The following is a 22,212-nucleotide window of genomic DNA, read 5'->3' as shown; positions in this document are numbered from 1 at the left end:
TGAATCTTTAACCGCTTTACGTTTTGCAAGCACCTGTATTTTCAGCTTCAGCACCAAAACTTTGTGCTCAGTTACTCGACTATCGTGACAAAATGCACAACTGGAGAAATTTGAGAGAATTGAGGATGACTTGTCAACTTCTGAACAGACAGAAGGATTGGCAGAACCATGATCACCGGCAGAATGCATGTTTCCACTGTAGTAAGGAATTGCTAGCCCTTAAAAGCAGGTTTTCTATATCTTCTGCAACTGGAAAGGTAAATCAGCTAATGAAAATATAAGAGAAAAGACAGAGAAAAATAAATTTGGTTTTGCCACACTTACCCGACAGAAGAAAGAGATAAAATAAGTTGAAGATCATTCAGTTTTTAAATGGGAAATATATTGTGGAAGCAATCTGACTCAACCAGTTAAATTATTACATGGTTGACTTCTAAGGTATAAATAAATAATTTAAACACAATCCTTTGCATCCAGTTGCATTTTATGTAGAAAAATAGAATAATTCACATGCAAAGATCATATAAGTATATAGCAAAACCTACAAAGAAATATTGAACAAGAAAAATAAATAAAAGAAAATTGGAAAAGAGAACACTCTTATACAGAGCTCCACTCATTTTTTTCAACCACTAGTTTCTTTCAAGATCAGGTTGTAGGCCCATTTTCTTCCTTGTCTTCCCTACAAACAAGTTACTTGACTTGATCATGCCAGGAGCTCTTCCTATTACCGTTGTGAGGGGGAATTGTGCAACTGCCTCTTTCCTCCCGAGTGAAACAATAGCTGTTATTGAACCTGGTTTGTAAGTTGCCATCTTTCTTTCTTTTCCTTCACTCATCAACAGTTTCAGGTTCTTGGCAGCGACTAGAGCATGCTTCTGTCCTAAGTACCCTTGTTTGATTTCCTATTTTTATCCACCAATAATTATTAATATTAGATTTACCAAGAAATATGAGAAATGCAAGCAAACTGGGACATTTAAATCGTATACTATAAGATAGAATATGCCTTATTGATTGCTAATAAGGCTCAGTTTGGAAGGAGTACAAATACATACAAAATAATATAAAATATAAGGTTTTGCACTCTACATATTTGCATTTGTACTCCTAAACTGAGCTTAAAGTAATAAATATCAGGATGTCAGAATACGGTTCAAAATTGTCCTTTCTACCTGTAGAGTGGTGATCCATAGTTTTTCTCGATACTTAGTGCACTTGTTGCCATCTAATTTGGCATATCCATACATAAAAACAGCCCTATTTAGTTATTTCAGACTAGAAATTGTTAGGTTAACAACTTCAATTGAGTGGCATTGCCCTGATTTGTTTCCATAAATAAATCATGACAATTGACAACTTATGCTAATAATGAAATGGGTATTATGTTTCAATGATACTGATAAAAATAATCCGACATTATAAGGGAAAATCAAATAAAGAAGGAAAATGAAAACGCAGAATATAGGGGCACAAGCTATGGATGACCTTCACTTAATACCCATTTCATTTTGTACACATGGTGGATATTTCAGATGGTTTTTGGTCCTATCTGAGGTGCATAAGTATGGAGGCATTTACAAAACAATATTTGTCCTTGCAGAAAGGGAAAGATGAATCAAATAATAAACTTGGGCATTATTACAATTTCGATGGTATTTCTTACTAGAATAACAAGCAAATATAAGAATAGTTTTCAGTTCGTTTTTTATAAAGCGTGGGATTCCTGTCTCTCCAAAGGTGCATTACTTGTCATTGTTTTTGTGTAACCATTTTTTATGTTCAAATACTCAAATCTATGCCTATTCCAAAATGACATGAATAATATTATTTCAACTAAAGTTATAGCAAACAAAGATTTGTAACCAAACAAACTCATGGAAAATGCCATTTTTACTTACCGAAATGTCAGTTATATCTCCAATGGCAAAGATGTTCCTCCAACCTTTAACTCTCAAGTTCTCATCAACCATCAATCTTCCATTAGCATCCAAGCTATCCTTCAAAAGTGTCTCCTTTAGCCATGATGAACCTGTGGGTTTACCAGTGCATAGAAAGTGACAATCAGCAGTGATTGTTTTTCCACTAGATAATCGATATGCCTTGTTTCCATCCGATACAGAGTTCAAGTTGATTGATTCATCCAGAATCACTTCAACTTTCTTTGAAGTCAACCATTCTAGTGTCTTGCTAGAAGCTTTTGGTCCAATAAATTGCAACAACCTTGACCCACTATGAACCAAAGTCACCTTCTTATTAGGGAAATCTGTAGCAACCTCTCCAGCAAGTTCAACACCAGTGGGCCCCCCTCCAATGATTAAAATGGACTTGGCAGCTTTTATTTTGTTGTTCTCTGCAATTCAAATAGGCCACGAGTTATATAAAATGTTGAAATTTTTATAGGAACCATCATCTCATTTATCTTAAAGAGTTGACATTTCTCACGTACGACAAGGAAAACAGCTACCATGCGTATTAGCAACACATCTAAAAAGTCTACATGTTCACCATAAGCACATTTATGTAAAACCACAGCTACCATGTATATTAGCAACACATACAATAATAAGCTCTATTTCATTGGATATATATATAAACTCATTAATCCATTTTTCATACCTGCATAATACTGACGGAGCCTCTCCATTCTGGTTTTGGGAACAGAATCATCATGGCCAGTGGCTACAACAAGAAAATCATAGGCAATCAGGCGACCCTCCTCAGTCAATACTTCAGTTTCTGTAATCTTAATAGCACGGGATGTAATGATACGCCCATTTGTAAGATAATCTTCGTGGTTGATCACTGATCTCTCTGCCATCAATGGCTCTACCATTGCTCTCAAGCTAGCCCATGGGATCTCAAAATACTCCTTCCTACAATACAAAAAACAACTAAAACCTAAGAAACAAAACAGTTGAAAGAACGTTTGGACATATTATATAAATCTTTAATAAATCTATAGTGAAGTGGCAAACAATAATGAATTAAAGGAGTCCAATCATTTACACCGAAGTTGGTGGATCATCTAGAAACCCATATTTTAGTGTCCTCTTTTATAGATCATTGGATAAGCCTAACCTTTCAATTGTTGAAGTTATTCATGTAACTGTGATCTCCTCTTCACCCTCCGAACAAGAGTTATCAGTAAAAAATTTTAGCCTAATCAGCTAGGCATGAAATTTGATCAGGAACCAATCCAAGAAATGTGTTCTCCATACAAGACCAAGGATTAGTATGCATTTCCACCACTTGGAGTGTAATGGGTGGGATTCCATCATATATGATAAGAGTAAATATGCTGGGGAGCATTTGCATGCATTGGAATTTTGGATCCCTTATGAGATTTTTGGAAGCCATTTGGAGCTGCTTGACATCTCCCCCCCCCCCCTTCTTAATGATTTTCTCTTCATGGTAACACTAAAATTTCACATAACTCAACTCCAATGTCTAAAGGCAAGTGTTTCCAAAAGCATGATCAAATCTGAAAATGTGTGAGATAAATAGCGAAGCTACTGACTCAAAGCGGATGGACATTCCAGAAGAATGTATTGCATGACATTTAGTTCATTTAAGAATGTCCTGAAGTGAAATACAGATAAAGTTGCCACCACCAGTCTAAAGAATCAAGCAAAGTGAAACTTAGTTTGTTGAAATTTTTAATATTTACTTGAAAACGATAATCAAAGTATGAAGATGAGCTGCATATAGTAAAACCCATCTTTCAAATAGCAAGACAGAGTAACTTTTCAAATCCAAAAGTCACTATGAAATATTAATTATTTAAAAAGTGAAATAGTAATTCATGATGTACATTTGAAACATTAACTTTATGTTCACCATCTCAATGATGAATAAATGTGCTTTGAGAACTCTGAGAAAACCCTTGAGAACCAGGAATAATGCTATCTTAACTCATTGAAAATGTTGCATCAACTAGTCATTTTGAAGAACAACAACTAACTTCAATGCAATCAATTATTTCTTATGTCACCAAAAAAAGCAAGGGGGGTCTTGGAATTTGTGATTTAAATTTTGTTAGTCATTATGACATGGCTAACAAAATGTGTATGCTGAGATGGATGAGTGGAAAGGCTAGAAAGGATAGGATCAGAAATGAAGTCATTAGAAGGAACCTAGGAGTAGTTCCAATAGAGATAAAATGAGAGAAAGTAGATTAAGATGGTTTGGCACATGCATGGAAGACTATCAACAGCATCTGTAAGAAGTGATCTGTTGCAACTTGCAAATTAAGGGGCTAGAGAGGCTAGGGGTAAACTAAAAGGACATCAGTTGATTTAAGCACCCATAATTTTACAATAGATATGAGTTTAAACAGAACAGATTGGCGAAACAGGATTGATGTAGCCAACCCCATATGATTGGGATAAGGTGTAGTTTTCTCTTTATGCAATTACAAAAATGGAGCAACCTTAATGCAAGTTCAGTAATTTCAATTGCATTACAGGCACAACCCACATGGGGTAGCCATAGTGCCCTGAACTACAAGTCTGCATCATGAAAAGCCATGTTCATTATTACTTTCAGTCTTTCACCTCCAAAACAGGATATAATGTAAGTTACTTTCAGTCTTTCACCTCCAGAAAAGCCATGTTCATTATTACTTTCAGTCTTTCAATTGAAGAGTTGAACAGTTAATATCCCATCCAACAGTCCTTTCATCTGGTTTGGCTTTCAAAAGTTTGTTTAATATTGTTCTTGTCAAGTAATTATATGACATAGTGGTGAATGGGAATAATTCCTCAGACATCCAAAGGCTCGAGGTAATTTCATCGGAAGAGTTTAAAATTAAATTGAGTTCAAGCCAGGTGATAATAAAATGGAGCCTGAATCCTGATATCCTAATCTTAATTTATAGGAATTAAGTGGTTATCCACTATGCCCATGACCCAATAATCAAGACGGTCAGTTGGCACCCCTCCAATAGGAGGTGAAGGATCAAACCCACAGAACTGCAGGCTCTCCTTGGTATGGCCACTGTGCATGTAATTAAAAAGAAAGAGTTGGTGTCAGTATGCTTCAGTATCTAATAGGGATATCTATCCCTTGCTCATCAGAGTATTGCCCATTCAATCAGTGTCAGTATGGACTGCTGAGTCTGAAGCTAGTAATTTGCAGGGTCTTACGTATCTCAAATCCACAATGAATGATTTGTATCTACGACTCTATCATGTTTCAAATAGTCATGATCAACCACTTCCGCACAATGTGCCCTTATTGGAGTTCATGTTATGGCTTGAGGAGTATAAGAAAAGTCTAGTTTTGAATCTTATACAGAATTTGGTCTAGGGTAGCAGAGCTTCTTTGGTTGAAGGTCACATTACAAGAAACAGAAGTATGCACTCTGCAGCCATATGGATATCTATAATCCGATCAATGCTGGCTTAACTCTCAAATGTCCATATCCATTAAAAAAAATAGAATATTATTCAACAATTCAATAACACCATAAGCAGAAGGGGGGGGGAGAGAGAGAGAGAGGCCAGGCCATAACACGGTGGATAATTAAACCAGTATTTACCGCTACAACTATAACAACGGCCGTTGTAACGGTCGTTAGTTTTTTGATATCGTATCTTTTGAAAAAGATACGGTCCAAAACGCAAGTTTGCAAGTGTTTCGAATCCCCAATTTTTTTAATAATAAAAAATATGCTAAAAGTTTCCCAAAAAACCAAAATTTGAAAACAAAAACTAAAAACAAATAGAGTTTCGGCCGTTTCTAAGTACCGATACAATACGACCGAAACTTGAACCCTACTATCAAAATGTATGTTTAGTTGATTGATTATGATTATATACTATAAACTAAGAAGTAATGGTATCGACCATCGAGAAGCTATTAACGCCCACAAGATAATAAGATAACGACCATTTCAACGAAAATAACGGCCTTGAAGTCAGCTGTTGCTGTTCTATATAATTAAATTACTACCAGAGCTACCAGACGACTTATTTATTTCACATAAAAAAACACTTGCACTTCTGTTCACATGAGAATCCCATCAACTTACAGTAGATTATTTTGTTTTATTTATTTATTTTTTAATGGAAAATAGGCTCTAGCCATTTTGGCTTTCCTTTTTCTTTCTTTTCTGGCTGGATGGAGAGAGAGAGAGAGAGCTTACGGGTCGATGAGGAAGACATGAGCATCGAACTGGAGGGATTTAGCGATTAGGGCTCCGGCAACGCCTCCTCCGATGACCACTACCCTCCTTCTATCAGCGCTTGATGGTTCCATGGCTGCTTCGTTTGGAATGAGATGAAGCTCAGATTAAAACGAAAGATCTAAATGGCCAGGTGCTTGAACAATGAAGAGGAAGAAGAGGGCTCAAAAGATTGCTGATGGATTTCTAAGGGATAGGGAAGGCCGGAGGCAAGCAACCCCGGTTGCCTCCTCCGGGAAGAAGAAACCAGGGAGCACGAAACTTAGATGAGGGACGCTGCTTGGTAAACAATTGGCTGTTCGACAATGCAGCTAATTTATTTATATTGACCTCCTTTATTGCACATCCCATGTGCAGATTCTATTCATAATTAAATACTAACCAATTGATTGATGGATTCAATTAATGAACTAAGGGTAATTTGGTCAAATTATCCATTATACAAAGACAAGCTGGGTCTGGGTCCACCAGTGAACGGTTCAGATCATCTTAACGCGTGATACAGGGAGAAGGTATCTTGTCTGTGGGACCAGTCCACCTCAACTCAAGTGACGAAGCTTCCTTCACGTTTACTATTCCATGTTCCATCCTCGTTGGCATAATGATTTTGCAACGTCTTTTTTTATATGGGCACTGGAGATTTCTTCGGGAAGGCTTCATTTGCCGTCAATATGGAATCTTCATTTTATCGGCTAGTCGTAAAAGGAAGTTGGCATTATCATTTTGCCGTTGGACCTTTAAAATCTCTAGAAGTTTCCCGTCGACAATTAGACCTCTCTATATCATACCGTTTTGACGAATTCTTCGGTAGGAGACGCGTTAACAAATAGCCAGCTGGTGCAGATACCATACCGATCCTCGTCCTCGTGTAGAGGTTGTACAAATCGCAGCCGCGGCAAGCAAACTCTCGCTTACCGGTTAAGCATGTTTGATGCTATGCAATCTGGTTGCTCCTAGCTGGAGGTGATTTGGCTTCCAATGAATGACCGAGTTGGCTGATATGCATAGAGAGAATCAGAGAACTCGGGGGTGCTTACCCAGCGAGGTCGCTCCGATGCTTAAGTCAGTAGTTTGCAAGGTGAAGATAGTTTAGAAAGCAAGAGAGCTAGTGAGCAGTGATTACGCGTACCTTTTCCCCCGAAGGGTTGGGGTCTTTATATACTGGAGTCCTCGCGGGTTTTCGGAGTGGTTTCGGGATTCTTGTCGTGATGAGGCATGTATTCGTATTAGCAGAAGATAACACTGCCAGCCGATAAGGCTTATCGCTTCTACCCGATCCAGACGGGGGAGATAAGGCTGGCAGTTATGAGGTGTGATCCCGTAAAGCGTGGAATCTGGTGGCGATATCTTCGGGGTTAACATGCAGAGGTCGGTCAATATTACCCGAACTAGTGCCCCTTGGGTTCGTCCTGGTACGAATGCTGAGGTGTCTTATAACCGAGGTGATCTTGATGCAATCCTGTCCCAAAGTGAACTTGTCATGAAGTTGTTGCTTCTAAGGTGGACTTGCCCCGAGGTGGTTCGGTTATCCGAGCTCGGTCCATCGCAAACTTGGGTACGTCGGGATGAGTTGCCATCCTGTAAGTTAGATCATGTCCACGTGTCCCCCTATTATTAGGTCAGGCCAAATCACCCTACATCAATTACCCCCACTCCCTGAGCCAGGGGTCCTGACCCGATGCGGGGAGTTCATGGCGAGCCAAGTGGATTTGGTCCGAGGTCCTGTCAGCTAGTCAAATGAATCATTGGTCGGACTTGTTCGCTCACCCGACTCAACCAGGAAAACCCAGGTCGCGTCTGGTTTACACATGGACGTCACACGATTTATAAACTCTGCGGACGTCAAAAAACATGCTAAACTGATTTTACCCTCGGGGTTCACGTAGCCGGTTTTCTTAAGAGCCGTTGGATTGCTTCGATCTCAACTGTTGGTTCTCGAACATAGCGGCTATAAATAGGGGGGTCTGCGACTCACTTTTCTCGCCACAAATTCTGCGATTGAGCTCTCCCGAGGTCGCATCGAAGACTTCTAGCTCGGTTTTCTTTCCGTTTTCCACTTTGTTCTTCGTTTCCGGTGAGTCCCCATTCCTTAGCTTTTTCCTGCTTTTCGATTATGTCGAGTTCTAGCGTAGATAGGCTTGTAGATAGTGTTAGCCAGGTGGAGGGCGTTGTTGTTCTTGCCAGGGAAGTCAGCCCACAGCATGGTGCCTCCCCTCACCGGTCTTTAGAGGGAACCTCTAACCCCGAAGTTGAGCCATCTCCGCTCGGGGAGACCGAAGCCCAGGAAGAGGGCCCATCCTCCGGGTCGGCTGCCCCAACTCCTTTTCGAGGTCGAAAACCCGATGACTTCGGGCCTTCCAAACTGTCTTGAGATAGACTAATGTACTTAGTGTCCCGCTATCCTCTCCCCCGATAGCTTAGTCCTCAGCATACCCTTAGGTCAGTACCCTTGGGCTCATGATCACAATGAGCTCGCTATTTTTGAGGAGCAGCTCGCGGCAAGGCTGTGCTTCCCACTCCATCCTTTCTTGATAGAAGTAGTTAAGCTTTACAACATGACTATTGACCAACTTCATCTGAACTCTATTCGGAATATTGTTGGTACTATTTCTTTGTTCCACTCATACGGCCAACCCCTAACCTTGGATGTCTTCAACTTGATTTGTGCGATCAAGTGAAACTCGGCCTGTCTGCACAGGGACGTCAGACAGATCAATTATATCTCTCCCAGGCCCAGATTCAAGATCTTGCACGGCTGCTCGAACAAGGTCCTGGCCTGGAAAAGGCGATACTTCATCGCTCGTAACTCGGAAGGGTGGTCTTTTCCAACCCACTGGACGAAGAGACCAAGGCGGTGATCAATTCGTGGAGGGACCTCGGGCTTGAGATGAAAAACTTCTTGACCGAGGATGTGCTAGTGTGGGCTGGTTTGAGCCCTCACGGTAGGTTTCTTTTCGAATATTTTCTCAAAATACCCTTTAAGTTTTTTATTTTTTGACTAGCTGTCTATTTTTTTTTGCAGTTACAATGCCAGAGGTTGATGTAAAAAGCCTCCTGATGAGCTCCCAGAGGGGGAAGAAGCAGAAGGCTGCGAAGAGACTTCGCCGGGAGGTCGAAACTTTGACGTCCGGAGCAACCGAGGCCCAGGCCGTGGAGCCGATCTCTACAGAGCCCCCTAGGGAGGAGGTCCAAGTTGCACACCCCGAGGTGGTCGCAGAGGAGGGCCGCGAGGAGGAAGCTCATCCTTAGGAACCAGAGGATGTATCAACTTCGGAGGGGACCATTGTCGAGCCAGAGAGTGCCCCCACAAGTGAAGGAGAAACCATCACAAACCACGTGCTCACGATGCGTAAGAGCTGGGATGCCATCTTTCCAAGCGAGGTCATGCAATGGGCTGACATGCCTTCGAACTGGCTCTTGGGACAAGCCTCCAGCCACTACATGGTGGTGAGTATTCGGCCTTTAGCTCCACTCTTCTTCTCTCTCTCTCTCTCTCTCTCTCTCTCTCTCTCTCTCTCTCCTCTCTTTTTACTTTCCTCAATTTTCCTTTGATTGGTCAACTCCGCCCTTCATGCATTGGCCTGCCAGTCCGCGATCCACTCAAAGGAGGCTCGGGACGCCAAGGTGGAGGTATGAACGCTCCATCGCGAGTTGGACCTAGCTCGGGGCGAGGTGCTTCGGGCTAAAAAGGGAACCGAGTACCAGAAACAGTTGATCATGGACCAGGAGTGACGGATCTCCTCGCTGACTGAGCAGATTTCTGCGATGGCGGAGGAGAATGCGAAGCAAAAGGAGCTGATCACGATAATGACCGAGGAGAAGGGATGACTTCAACGAGAAGTCGAAAATCTAAAAGCAATGGTCCAAGAGCGTACTCAGATCTTCGAGACCGCCATCGAGGAGGCGTGGTAAGAAGAGAGGAATCAGGCCATTGAACGCTTCAAGGAGTCCTCGGAGTTCTGCGCTCTTCAGGTTGAATACAGTTCAAGCTCCTACCGCTCCAGGTTCAAGATGTGTAGGTATCTAGTCCAACAGAAGTTCCCTGATCTCGACCTTGGTGCCATCACGATGTCAGGCTTAGCTCCTGGAGTGGCCAAAGCAGTGAACGAAGAGCCCGATTCGTCAGAGGAGGTGAGCAATGATGAGGTCAATGTAGTAGACCCTTCGGATGAGGCCGACAGTCCTTCCGCTTGATAGTTTTTCCCTCTTTTATGTTCCTTTTTGAATCATGGATGTACACCCCGAAGCCATTGAGCTCGGGTCACAATGAGACCTTTTGTACTTACAATCACTTCATCAATGAAATATATATAGACCTTTTTGACTAGTCTTTTCATAGAAATATTCTAAGTGTGAGTGATTCCCGATCTAGGCGGTGAATGTATAGGTTACCCGAATTGTCGAGCTATCAAGCTAGACAATAAGTAAGGATAACCAAACATAATTTTTTTTTAAGTGAAGATCACCCTGAATTGTTTACCCGGACTATTAGTTGGGGTAATCTCATGTAATGTACACTAAGGTGAGATACATTATGGGGTATATACCCAACCTGTCCGCGCGCGGGCTAGTCATTCAGATGTTGGTTGTCCCTAATGGGCCCAACCTATTGTTATATGCCGAAATGGGCTAGACATCGTAGGGCTTATACCCGAGCTGTCTATGCCTTAGGCATTGGGGGTATTTTGCCTATGCCAAAGAGGCGACTAGGACTTATATGTCCATACCGAAGAGGCGACTGGGTCTTGGGTGCCCATGCCGAGGAGGCGACTGGGACTTATATAGTGACGAGTCCACCAATTCAATACTTTAGCCCTTAGGCCTTGGGTGCGACTTATTGTCCACCCTTCTTGATCTGCCCATGTCGAAGAGGCGACTGGGGCTTGTAAAATGCCAAGGTCTTTTATCAGCTTGGCGTTTTTAGTCCTTAGTCTTCTAGGAGTGACAGACAATTTGCTCTCCAATTAGACGATCACAGGTAGTACTACCTTAGATTGCTAACGTTCCATGCCTGAGGCACCTGTTTTCCTTCTAAGGTTTTGAGCTCGTACGTACCTTCCTCGAGCACCTGCTTTACTCAGTAGGGTCCTTTCCAATTTGGTTCGATCTTACCAACACCGGGCTCAGGCACCATGACTTTACGAAGAACCAGATCTCCAACGCAGAAGTTCCGCTTCTTGACTTTGGCGTTATAGTATCAAGCAACTCTCTGCTGCTGGCTGTGGTCCGGATGTATGCGAGGTCCCGTACCTCTTCAACTAGGTCGAGGTTGGTGCGTAGCTCGTCACCATTTGCCTCTTCATCGTATGCCTCCTGGCGTAGCGTAGGCACCTCGATCTCGGCTGGGATCACTACCTCTGTGCTGTAGGTGAGGTTGAAGGGGGTTTCACCCGTGGCGGTCTTCACAGTGGTTCGATAAGCTCATAGTACATTGGGCAGCTCGTCTACCCATAGTCCTTTAGCTCGGGTGCTTTCAGTCCACGGAGGATGGCCCTGTTTGTGACTTCCGCTTGCCATTTGCCTGGGGGTGTGCCACCGAGGTGAAATTATACTATATCCCCATCTGACTGCACCAGTTCTGAAACTTGATGTCCTCGAATTGCTTGTCGTTGTTAGAGATAAGCACTCGAGGAAGTCCGAGGTGGCACACTATGCTCCTCCAAAAGAAGTTTTGCACACTTCGTGCTGTGATCGTCGCAAGAGGTTCGGCCTCCACCCACTTTGTGAAGTAATCCACCGCTACTACTAAGAATCTCCTTTGTCCTGTCGCTGGCGAGAATGGTCCAAGGATATCGATTCCCCACTGTGCGAAGGGCCATGGGCTAGTGAGATACTTAAGGTCAGCAGCAGGCTAGTGGTGGACGTTGGCGTGCCTTTGACACTTGTCGCATCTTTTGATGAGCTCAAGCGCATCTGCCTTCATCGTTGGCCAGTAGTAACCCTGTTGTAGCGCTTTCTGGGCGAGAGCCCTACCCCCCAAGTGTTCGCCACACAGGCCTTCATGAGTGTCATAGAGAACAAGCTCGGCTTCTGAGTGTCGCAAGCAGTGCAAGTAGGGGAGCGTGTAGGATTTTTGATACAGTCGTCCGTCTATTATGACGTACTTCTATCCGCATTGCGATCTACATGGAGGGTCCCGTGAAGCAGGTAGCTCACGAGTGGGTCAATCCAGCTCGGCTCTACTTGTACAACAGGAATGACCTCTTCTGCCCACTCAAGAATGCTAAGCCGAGGTAGGCTCTTTATGTACACGATCCTCATGGTATTGTCGCTTGTGCTGGCTAACCGAGACAAGGCATCGGCCTTGGAGTTCTCGGATCTCAGGATTTGTCTGATGAAGTAAGACTGGAAACCGCATAGAGCTTCTCTGACATTGGTTAAGTAGGCGACCATGGTTGGCTCGTGAGCTTCACATTCACCAATGACTTGGTTGACCACGAGCTGGGAGTCACTGCAAATAACAATGTTCTTGGCTCTTACTTCGTTCGCTAGAGTAAGCCCGGCTATCAATGCTTCGTATTCCGTCTCGTTATTGGACGTGATAAACTCGAACCAAAGCGCGTACTCCAGCTTCACCCCGCCTGGCCCGTACAAAATGATACCAGCCCCGCTACCTTGCTGATTTGACGAACCGTCCACATGGAGGATCTAGGGCTCCTCATTCTAGGTTGGCATTGCTTTGACCAGGGGAGGTGCCGCACTGGTTGATTCCCCTCTGTGCTTGGGCTCAACCGATTCAGGGACTACGATGCTGAAGGTACATTCCATGACAAAGTCGGCTAAGGCTTGGGCCTTGATAGCTGTTCGAGGCTCGTATTGGATGTCGTACTCGCTGAGTTCAATGGCCCACTTCGTCAATCTACCGGAGACCTTGGGCTTGAGTAAGACATGCCTCAGAGGTCTATTGGTGAGGACGATGACGGTGTGATCTTGGAAGTACGATCGAAGCTTCCAAGCTGCGGTGACTAGCGTGTATGCTAGCTTTTCGATCTCTGGATACCTTATTTTTGCATCCTGCAAAACTTTAATAACATAATAGATGGGTCGTTGAACCCGACCTACTCCTTTTATCAGTTATGAGCTAACTACCTCATCACTCGCGGAGAGGTACAACCTCAAAATATCTCCCTCCTCGGGTTAGGTTAAAAATGGGATACTGGTCAGGTATTTTTTGAGCTCGTCGAAGGCGAACTGGCACTCTTTGGTCCATTCAAAGTCTTTGCAATTTTTAATTGCCTTGAAGAAAGGGAGGCAATGATTTGCTGACTTAGACATGAAACAGCTCAGAGCGGCTATACGGCCGTTCAACCTCTGAACCTCCTTCAATTTACAGGGCGGTCTCATATCTAGGGTGGCCTTAATTTTGTCAGGGTTGGCTTCGATGCCACATCGGTTAACGATGTAGCCCAAGAATTTACCCGAGATGACACCGAAGACACATTTGTTAGGGTTTAATTTCATGTTAAATTTGCACAAAATTTAAAAAACACAGTGTAAATCTTTTATTAAATCATTTGAAAGCTGAGTTTTGATGACCATGTCGTCTACATAACATTCTACTTTTTTGCCGATCAGCGGCTCAAAGAGTCAGTTTACAAGTCTTTGGAATGTTGCCTCAGCATTTTTTAGTCCGAAGGGCATGACCTTGTAACAGTACAGGCCTTGCTCGGTTATGAATGTCGTTTTTTCTTCATCGGTAGGGTCCATCCTGATCTGGTTGTAGCCCGAGTATGCATTCAGAAAGCTTAGCAACTCATGCCCTGAGGTCACGTCCACCAGACGGTCGATCTTGGGAAGTGGGAAGTAGTCCTTCGGGCAAGCTCGATTTAGGTCGGAATAGTCGACGCACATGCAAAAAGCTTTCCGACTTCCTCGTCGACTACTCTCCAGTGCTTTGGGGCTAGGTTGTGTTTCTTCTGTCTAACGGGCCTAACTACAGGATCAGTGTTCAACTTGTGAGTTATTATTTTGGGGTCTATGCCGAACATCTCTACCGTAGACCATGCAAACACATTTAAAATTTTAAGTAAAAAACTTACCAGCTGAGAACGCAAAGGCTTCTTAATCGATGCACCGATTCGGAGAGTCCTGGCTGGATTTTCTGTCGAAACGGGTATAAGGACCGTCTCTTCTATCGGTGAAGTTCACTCCTCAGTGTACTCCATAGGTCGCTCTAGCTCGAGGTCATATGCTACCTTGGCTTTCCCTTTGAGGGTGGTGATATAGCATTTGCAAGACTCAAGCTGGTCGCCTCGTGCTACCCCTACTCCGAAGTCCATAGGGAACTTCATGGCCAAATAATAGGTGGACACCACTGTGCGAAGAGTGTGGGTGATTGGCCAACCTATAATGGCGTTGTACAGGGAGGGAGTCGTGATGACTAGAAAAGTGTGGTCGAACCTCGCAATGCTAGGCCACGTACCGGCCTCTACAGGTACTGAAATTCATCCCAGGGGCCTGACTTCCTCTCCGCTAAAGCCTACCAGAGGAGTGTTTGTGGGCTTGATCTTGCTTTCTGGGAGCTGCAGCTTGTCGAACGTGTCCTTAAACAGTATGTCTGCCAAACTTCCTGAATCGACTAGGACACGCTTCACTTCGAAGTCGTTGATTCTTATTTTTATGACAAGCGCGTCATCATGGGGGTACTAGATCCCGCGAGCATCATCTTCGGTGAAGAAGAGGGGTTCTTCTAACCTTGGCTGCTTTGGAGGATTCTGCTCTTATCTTTCTAATTCATGAGCCAATGTCTTCGCTACAGCTGATGTGCAGCTCACGACAATTGACCCGCCGGTGATTATATGGATTATCCCTCGAACAGGTCTTTCTTCGGGCAGCTGTCTCTATGGCTGGTCGCTTTGCCTATTGTTGGACTTGGGAGCATCTCTAACTCGCTCCCCCTGCCGATCTGTTTGATTTTTATTTTCTTTTAATACAAAGTTTTTGAGATATCCGCGATGGATGAGTTCTTCAATCTTGTCGCAGAGGTTTTTACAATTCTCGGTGCTATGGTCGTGGTCTCTATGAAAGTGGCAGTATACATTCTTGTTTCTAGTATTCGGATCCCCTCTCATCCGAGGTGTTCACTTCACATAGGAGGCGTCCTTGATCGCCATAAGAATCTCTCCTCGCTTCGCATTCAATGGCGTGTTGTTTGTCCTTTCAACTGGAGGAGTTCGGAAAGGCTGATTCGGTTTACTTCCTCCTCTGGCTGGTTCATCTTTCTTCCGCTTATTATCCCCATTGGTTAAGGTTTCACCTTCTCTTTTCTGGTGGATTCTCACTTTTTTGGTTCATCTCTTCTTCTGTTCCGATGAATTGGTCAGTGAGCTTGAGAAATTCAGGGACATCTTTAGGCTTGTTGGCAACCACGTGCCATTTGAATTCTTTGTGGGTGATACCTCTTTTTGCAGCTGTGAGTCTCGCAACAGGATCTAAGTTGGGGATCTGCAACCACGTGCCACTTGAATTCTCCCTCCCTTTGGACTATGCTGAGGAGGCTTTCTTGGGACCTCGGGCACCTCTTGCTAGTGATGAAGTGCAAGGTGAAGATCTGCATGAACTGCGCCCAACTCTTAATTGTCCCAGGCGCGAGGTTTCTATACCATGTGTGAGCTACTCCCTTAAAGGTTGTGGAGAAAGCAACGCACATGCAGGGTTCATCAGCCCTAGCTAGGTGCATTTGTGATTGGAAAGAATCCACATGGTCATTCGGGTTGAACGACCCATTGTACTTGTCCAGGGGAAGTACCTTGAAATCTTTGGGCATTGGGATGGCCAAGAGCTCGAGGGATAGAGGAGATGGCACGGGGAGGAGTGGAGTGTCTTCACAGTTCCCGAGCTCACCTCTTCTTTGCCTTTAGGATGTTTTGGTTGACTTTGAACTGCAGCTCGGCGAGCCTTATGACGCCTCTTCTGCTACTTCTTCACTGGCTCTGCATTAGTGTTGTTGGCTTCTGTATTGTCGAGCACGGTTCTGGCTGGGAGCTGATTGGACTACTGGCGGCGGTTGCTATGGACCGAGGGGCCTTACCTAGAGTTCGCGGCCAAGATCCTGAACCGGTTTTCTGCAAGTGGAACTTCGAACTGCGAAGGCCGATGTGAAGTGGCTTTGGTGGGCTGGGTGTCTCCCGACCTATTCACTTGCTGCGAGGCAGCAGGAGTAACCTGTCTCTCCCTCCTGCCACGGGACGAGACCTGCTTCCGATGTGGACTTGCTTCCGATGTGGACTTACCCCAAGGTGGTTCGGTTATCCGAGCTCGGTCCGTCACAGATTTGGGTACGTCGAAATGAGTTGTCATCGTGTCAATTAGATCGTGTCCACATGTCCCTTTATTATTAGGTCGGGTCAAATCACCCTACATCAAGAGGTTGAACTGAAATGTAACACAGAAGAATGGCAAGAATTAATTATGTCCCAATGTTTAACCTGCTCAATAAGTAATATAAGGTTGATTCACCACGTGTCTCATGTTAGAGAGAGAAATTTCTACGACACCCTCTTGGTTTTTTCCCTATTTCATGTTCAACAAGATTTGTTTTGTTTTAATGGTGAGCAAGAAAAACCGACTGTAGTTGAGCTTTGGTTAACTAAATGAGTCGGTTCGGTACTTTAAAAAAATTGAAGTTATCAGTTTGGTTTCAGTTAATAAATATAAAACCTGACAGTTAATCGAACGGATTGGTACACATATATTTATATATTATTTAAAATATAATATTATATATATATTTAGTTTTTTTATTATATATCTATATTTTTATAATATATATTGTAAATATAAAAAATTGAAAATTTGACGAACCAAATTGACGGTTAATCGAACTGATCAACTGGCTAATTAATCGGTTGTAATTACCGGTTTTCCAAAAACTGATAATACCATTTTGCTTTCAAAAATAGGCCCACGGTTCACTTAATCAAAATATGAACATCCTTATTTCTCTCTACTTTTTTCTTTCTCACCTCCTTTTTCAGTAGTGTTTTAAGACCATGGAAAATAGAAACCTTTTCCTAGTATTTGAGGCTATGTTTGGTTTGAAGTAAAATGCAGGGAAAAAAAGGGAAAGGTAGGGAAACTTTTACAAAACCTTGTATAGTTTCCCCTATCTTTTCCTTCCTTTCCCTACCTTTTCCTTCAAACCAAACATAGCCTTAATGAAAATAGAAACTCAAGTAGATGTGTTATTGTGTGCAGGTGTAATTCAGGTTGGCTTGGATTAGCATTTGACACTATTTTGGGTTCAGGATCTTCGGGTCCAGTGCATTCAAATTTTGACAAAAGTCCAATATGAGTCAGCCCAAATTGCACCCCTAAATTCAAGTGATGTTTGTCAAAAATATATATGATTTGTTTTTCATAATAAAAATATAATTTGTTTATTGATGGGAACAAATTCATATATTGTTTGATTCAATCTGCTATGATTAAATTAAATTATATATACATATACATAATTTTCTAGTATTAAAATATTTTAAAATTATAAATTAAGTTGGGATTTGGGATTTAGATAAACCTAATATTTTGTTTACAATACACGTATTTCTCGTTTTATATTTAATTTTGTGAATTTATGTTAATTTTATACATATTTACTGATATACTAATCAAAATCAAATCTATATTTTACATATCCTTCAAATCTCAAATTGAAATCAAATCTATTGGATTATTTTTGGATTAAATCCATGTGATTCCTATATGAATTTGATCCGATCTGTTTGCAGCCCTATTGGTAGAGATAGGATTTAGTCCCACCTTGAAGTGTTCTGAATAAGCTATTCAAAGGACTGACACTGACAGCCCATCAAATGATTGTGTGCGGAGAAAAGCTTGGCCGTTTGGGAAAAACAGCCCAGCCTGTTTTCAAGGACAAATAAAGAACTAAAGGGAAAATCTATGATGCGGGGAAGGTATAGTAAGGTAAGAGTTTTGACGAATCAAAACCCACCCATGAATTTTGATAACTAACACCTGATTCACCATTAAGTTTATGATTACAATTGATTGGCCAGATGTTTTTCCCATATCATATCTTTTCTATATCATAGTTGAACCTAGAACTAAATAATATGTAATATTTCATGTGTGGAAAACTTTAAAATAGGGAAGCCTTTCCCCAGTAGTGTGGGGCTTATCTTGAAAAGCCAGCTACACTTCACCTGATATTATATCATATCTTTTCTATATCATAGTTGAACCTAGAACTAAATAATATGTAATATTTCATGTGTAAAAAACTTTAAAATAGTGAAGCCTTTCCCCAGTAGTGTAGGGCTTATCTTGAAAAGCCAGCTACACTTCACCTGATATTATATTTGATGAGGTCAAATCAGCCCCCCCAGGTTCCACATGACATCCCTTCAGTATATTGGGAACATCTACCGATGACAATACCAGAAATGATGTGTCATCACTGGGAGATGTTCCCACAATAAATGGCGGGGATGTGGTGTGGGATGTTGTGGTGGGCAATGTTGTGAGGGGCTGATTTGAACTCATATACCATTGTCATTTTTACTTGCAACAAATTGAGATTGGTCAATATAAATTTGTAAGAAGAAATTTTTTATAAAAAAAACACTTTGAGTTTACTAATATAAATTATTGTTTCTATTTAAAACTTATAAATGCAGTGATCAATCCCTTGAATGCAATTTTTTAATTGAGGTAACTATTTTATGTGATGTGACAATACACATTTTTAAAAAATTTGAATGAATACCACGCGATTGGTTACCACTTTCCTGATATTGGTACATTGGTTACAAGTTTTTCCAATGTCATACTCAAACCCTATTCTTTATATATCTTTTTACAATATAAAAATCTCTTCTATATTGTTTAGTTGCAATATTAGACCAATAGACCCTACGATTAAAACAAGGTGTAATACTTTCTTACTATTACCATGAAAATATGCAAATTGATGTTGAAGGAAAAAAATTCATTCTTTATTATTTTAAATGTATAATTTATATGAATTACAATATAGAAGTTAAAAGATCTACCCTATGCCATTATATGGTAGTAGCACAAGGCAAGGCCATTAATAAAGTTCATATAATGAATTTTATTTTTATTTGCAAATTACAAACTTCTTCATAACTGTGGAATGGGAAAAATTTAGTATTTTAACATAGTGGAAAGCACATGAATATACATTCTGTGCTTATTGCTATGACACGTGTTTTGTTAACCTTTTCGATGTCCATAGTTACATTAGTCTTGTTTTATTGCTGATAACAAGGTTTTAGATGATAAGAAAGGCCGTATGATGGATGAAACTCTAGAAATGTGCATGTCTCAAAGATTGACTAGACTACAAGATCGATGAGGATATGACATCCTGTGGAACACCAAAAGATCTAAATGATTCTTAAGGAGGAGATGGAACTTGAAGATCCAATAATTATATAAAATTTTTAATATTATTGTAAATTTTGATTCTCATTTTTTTTTGCAAAGTGTAGTCTAAGTTGTTTGTGATTTTTTTTTTCGATTCCGCTATATTTTCATTAATTTCATTTTATTATTTTATATATGAACAATTTTGTTCACTAAAATTCATATGGAATAAAATTTTAAGATTTTTTTTTTTCAATTTGTTCTCTATTTTATTAAGTGATTTTTTAAAATTTCCTTCATTAAAAATAACAATTTTGTGCCAACACCAACCCATGTATCCAACCCTCCTCCACTCTGAGTTGGGATCTATACTCACAACAATAATTGTCCCAACACGCTTCCAACATGACCAATGTCTTTACATTTCACCATGAGACCATGGCCCACCATAAGACTGAAACACAAGTTAGATTGGAGACTGGATCTGCTCCTCACACAGGGGCGCCTCACAATGGCCTCACAGATACATCCCACCGTGTATTGGGAACATCTTTTGTACTTACGTGTTATTATTTATAGCAGATGTTTCTAATTCACACTGAGATGCGCCTGTGAGGCGCCCTATGTGAGGAATAGATCCCGATTCGTTAGATTGGTGCCCCATAGAGCATACTTCACATGTGCCCTACAACATATCCCAACTGTGTATAGGGCTGTCAATGGGTTTGGGTTTGGGTTGGTTCCAGGTGGAATCGGTTTTAAACTGATAAGAAATATATAGGTCTTGGAACCGAACCAGCCCTTATAAGGTCTATAATTCTAGACCTAGAACCGTACTGATATGTTCTTGGGCCCACCGGGTCCAGCCCCATTATAATAAACCTACTGGAGAGAGAATTAGAAACATGGAAAAATAGCAGCAAATGGTTGCAGTGATTCGGAGCCTATGGGTAGTGACTGTTTGGTTGAAGAATAAAAGAGAGAGAGAGAGCATAGAGGAGAAAGATGGGTTAAGAACAACGGATAAATACGCTACAACTCAATACAAAATTCTGAATTCTACTACAAATCTACAAAAATTCAAAATGTCAAATACCCCCCACCTTATACATCAATGCCCATCTGTGATTGACATCAATTCCAAGTTGTGACCTACCCCAACTGTACATTGGGCCTAAGAATTCTAACATTGGGCTGAACCGTCATTCTCCCTTGTAACAATAGGTGTACGGTCTTGAAAAGTTCAATTGTTTTGAGTGTATTGAACGGTTGAAATTTATCTTACTCATATAGAATAGGCAATATTTCCTTAGAATGGAACTTTAGGGACTTAACTACATTACTGAAGTTCTTGTAAACAGAGAGTTAAAGTTAGAATATGCAAAGTTGACCTGTTATCCTTGTTCTTATGATTCGTTTTTTGGTTTCAGACTGAATGAAGAACGGAGACGGTGAGAGTTTGAGAGAGAAGGGTGGTGCCACGGTAGTTCATTTTTTGCTTTGAATGGAGGATTGAAAGAGAAAATAATGGAATGAAGAGAGACAATGAGAGTTTCGGAGAGGAGAGTGAGAGACGGTGGTGTATTTGGTGCAATTGTCTACTGGTGAATTGCTCAGTTACAAAATATGGCATCAAATCGGGTCTAAATTGGTTGGGAATAAGGTAGTACTGATCCGTCAGTGCTAGATCTTAAAACCAGAGCTGACCCAATCAATTTGGGTCCATTGGGTCAAGACCCAACCACTAACAGCCCTAACTGTTGTATTGGAAATATCTCCCCATGAAGAGATCACATTAGCGCCCCCACTGCTCCACAGTACATCCAAACTTTGAATTGGGAACATCTCCCAATGTCAACGGGAGATGTTCTTAATGCACGCACATGTGCATGTGGGGCGTTTATGGGATACGTTGTGGGAGGACAGCTGACAGCCTTTAGAGGTGCAGATTTGGGGAAACTTTAGCTGTTGGGGGCCAACAGTCACTACTGAGAGAATTTGTGAGAATGCCATGGTACCATGAGAAATTGTCTGTTGGGGGCCAGAAATTGTCTCAACAGCCTATGCTGTTGGGCCCCAACAGCCAAAAGTAACCCGTAGATTTGAGCTCTGTGGGGCGTGAATAGGATGCGCTCTATGAGACGCCAATCTGTTATGTGCTGGGACATATGATGTTGGAACAATTTTTTTCGTTGGAATAGATTTGGATTCTCCCACTCTGTCGACATGGCCTGATAAAAACGGGCGACACAAAAAAACATGCTGACCCACACTACGAATCGAGATTTGCTTAAGATAAGGTGCTCATAACACATCTCGTCGTGCATCGGGATATCTCCAATAAATAACAATTTAGGAGATGTTTCCGATGTACGACTGGAATGTGATGTGAACTTGTGAGGAGCGATTTCAGATTCGGACTTCTCCCACATTACGGAACGGGATCTGCTCCTTACACTTGAGCGCCTCATTTGTACATCTATCGTGTATTGAGAATATCTCCCGTAAAAATAATTTATAAGTATGGGAGATATTCTCAATACAAGATGTGCGTTTGAGGCGCATGTGAGACGCACTTTGTGAGGAACAGATCGGGTCTCCCACATTATACAGTTCATTTGCAATGTGATGGGATCTGTTCTTCACAAATGAACGTCTCACGGGCCACCATAGGA

At 41.8% G+C, this 22,212-nt stretch overlaps 1 protein-coding gene across 1 annotated transcript; it reads right to left on the bottom strand.

Moving 5' to 3' along the window:
- Positions 1-365: 365 nt before the first annotated feature.
- On the bottom strand, positions 366-6,563 carry LOC148871340 (uncharacterized). Its single transcript, XM_088972011.1, has 4 exons — positions 6,149-6,563; positions 2,620-2,876; positions 1,902-2,353; positions 366-905 (listed from the first exon to the last, which is right to left on the bottom strand). Exons 1-4 carry the CDS (start codon positions 6,259-6,261, stop codon positions 633-635), a joined length of 1,095 nt encoding a protein of 364 aa, XP_088828137.1. The 5' UTR covers positions 6,262-6,563; the 3' UTR covers positions 366-632.
- Positions 6,564-22,212: the final 15,649 nt, after the last annotated feature.

This window comes from Nelumbo lutea, chromosome 2 (genome assembly GCF_056320005.1).
Source record: "Nelumbo lutea isolate HS-2025 chromosome 2, American lotus-T2T, whole genome shotgun sequence".
In the NCBI taxonomy this organism is placed as follows: Eukaryota; Viridiplantae; Streptophyta; class Magnoliopsida; order Proteales; family Nelumbonaceae; genus Nelumbo; species Nelumbo lutea.
This window is presented reverse-complemented; position numbering and strand designations above follow the sequence as displayed.

Coding starts and splice junctions, on each gene's coding strand:
- LOC148871340 (XM_088972011.1), bottom strand. CDS start 6,261: ATGGAACCATCAAGCGCTGATAGAAGGAGGGTAGTGGTCATCGGAGGA. Junction 2,877..6,148: donor CATGTCTTCCTCATCGACCC/GTAAGCTCTCTC, acceptor TTTGTATTGTAG/GAAGGAGTATTTTGAGATCC. Junction 2,354..2,619: donor GCTCCGTCAGTATTATGCAG/GTATGAAAAATG, acceptor TTTGAATTGCAG/AGAACAACAAAATAAAAGCT.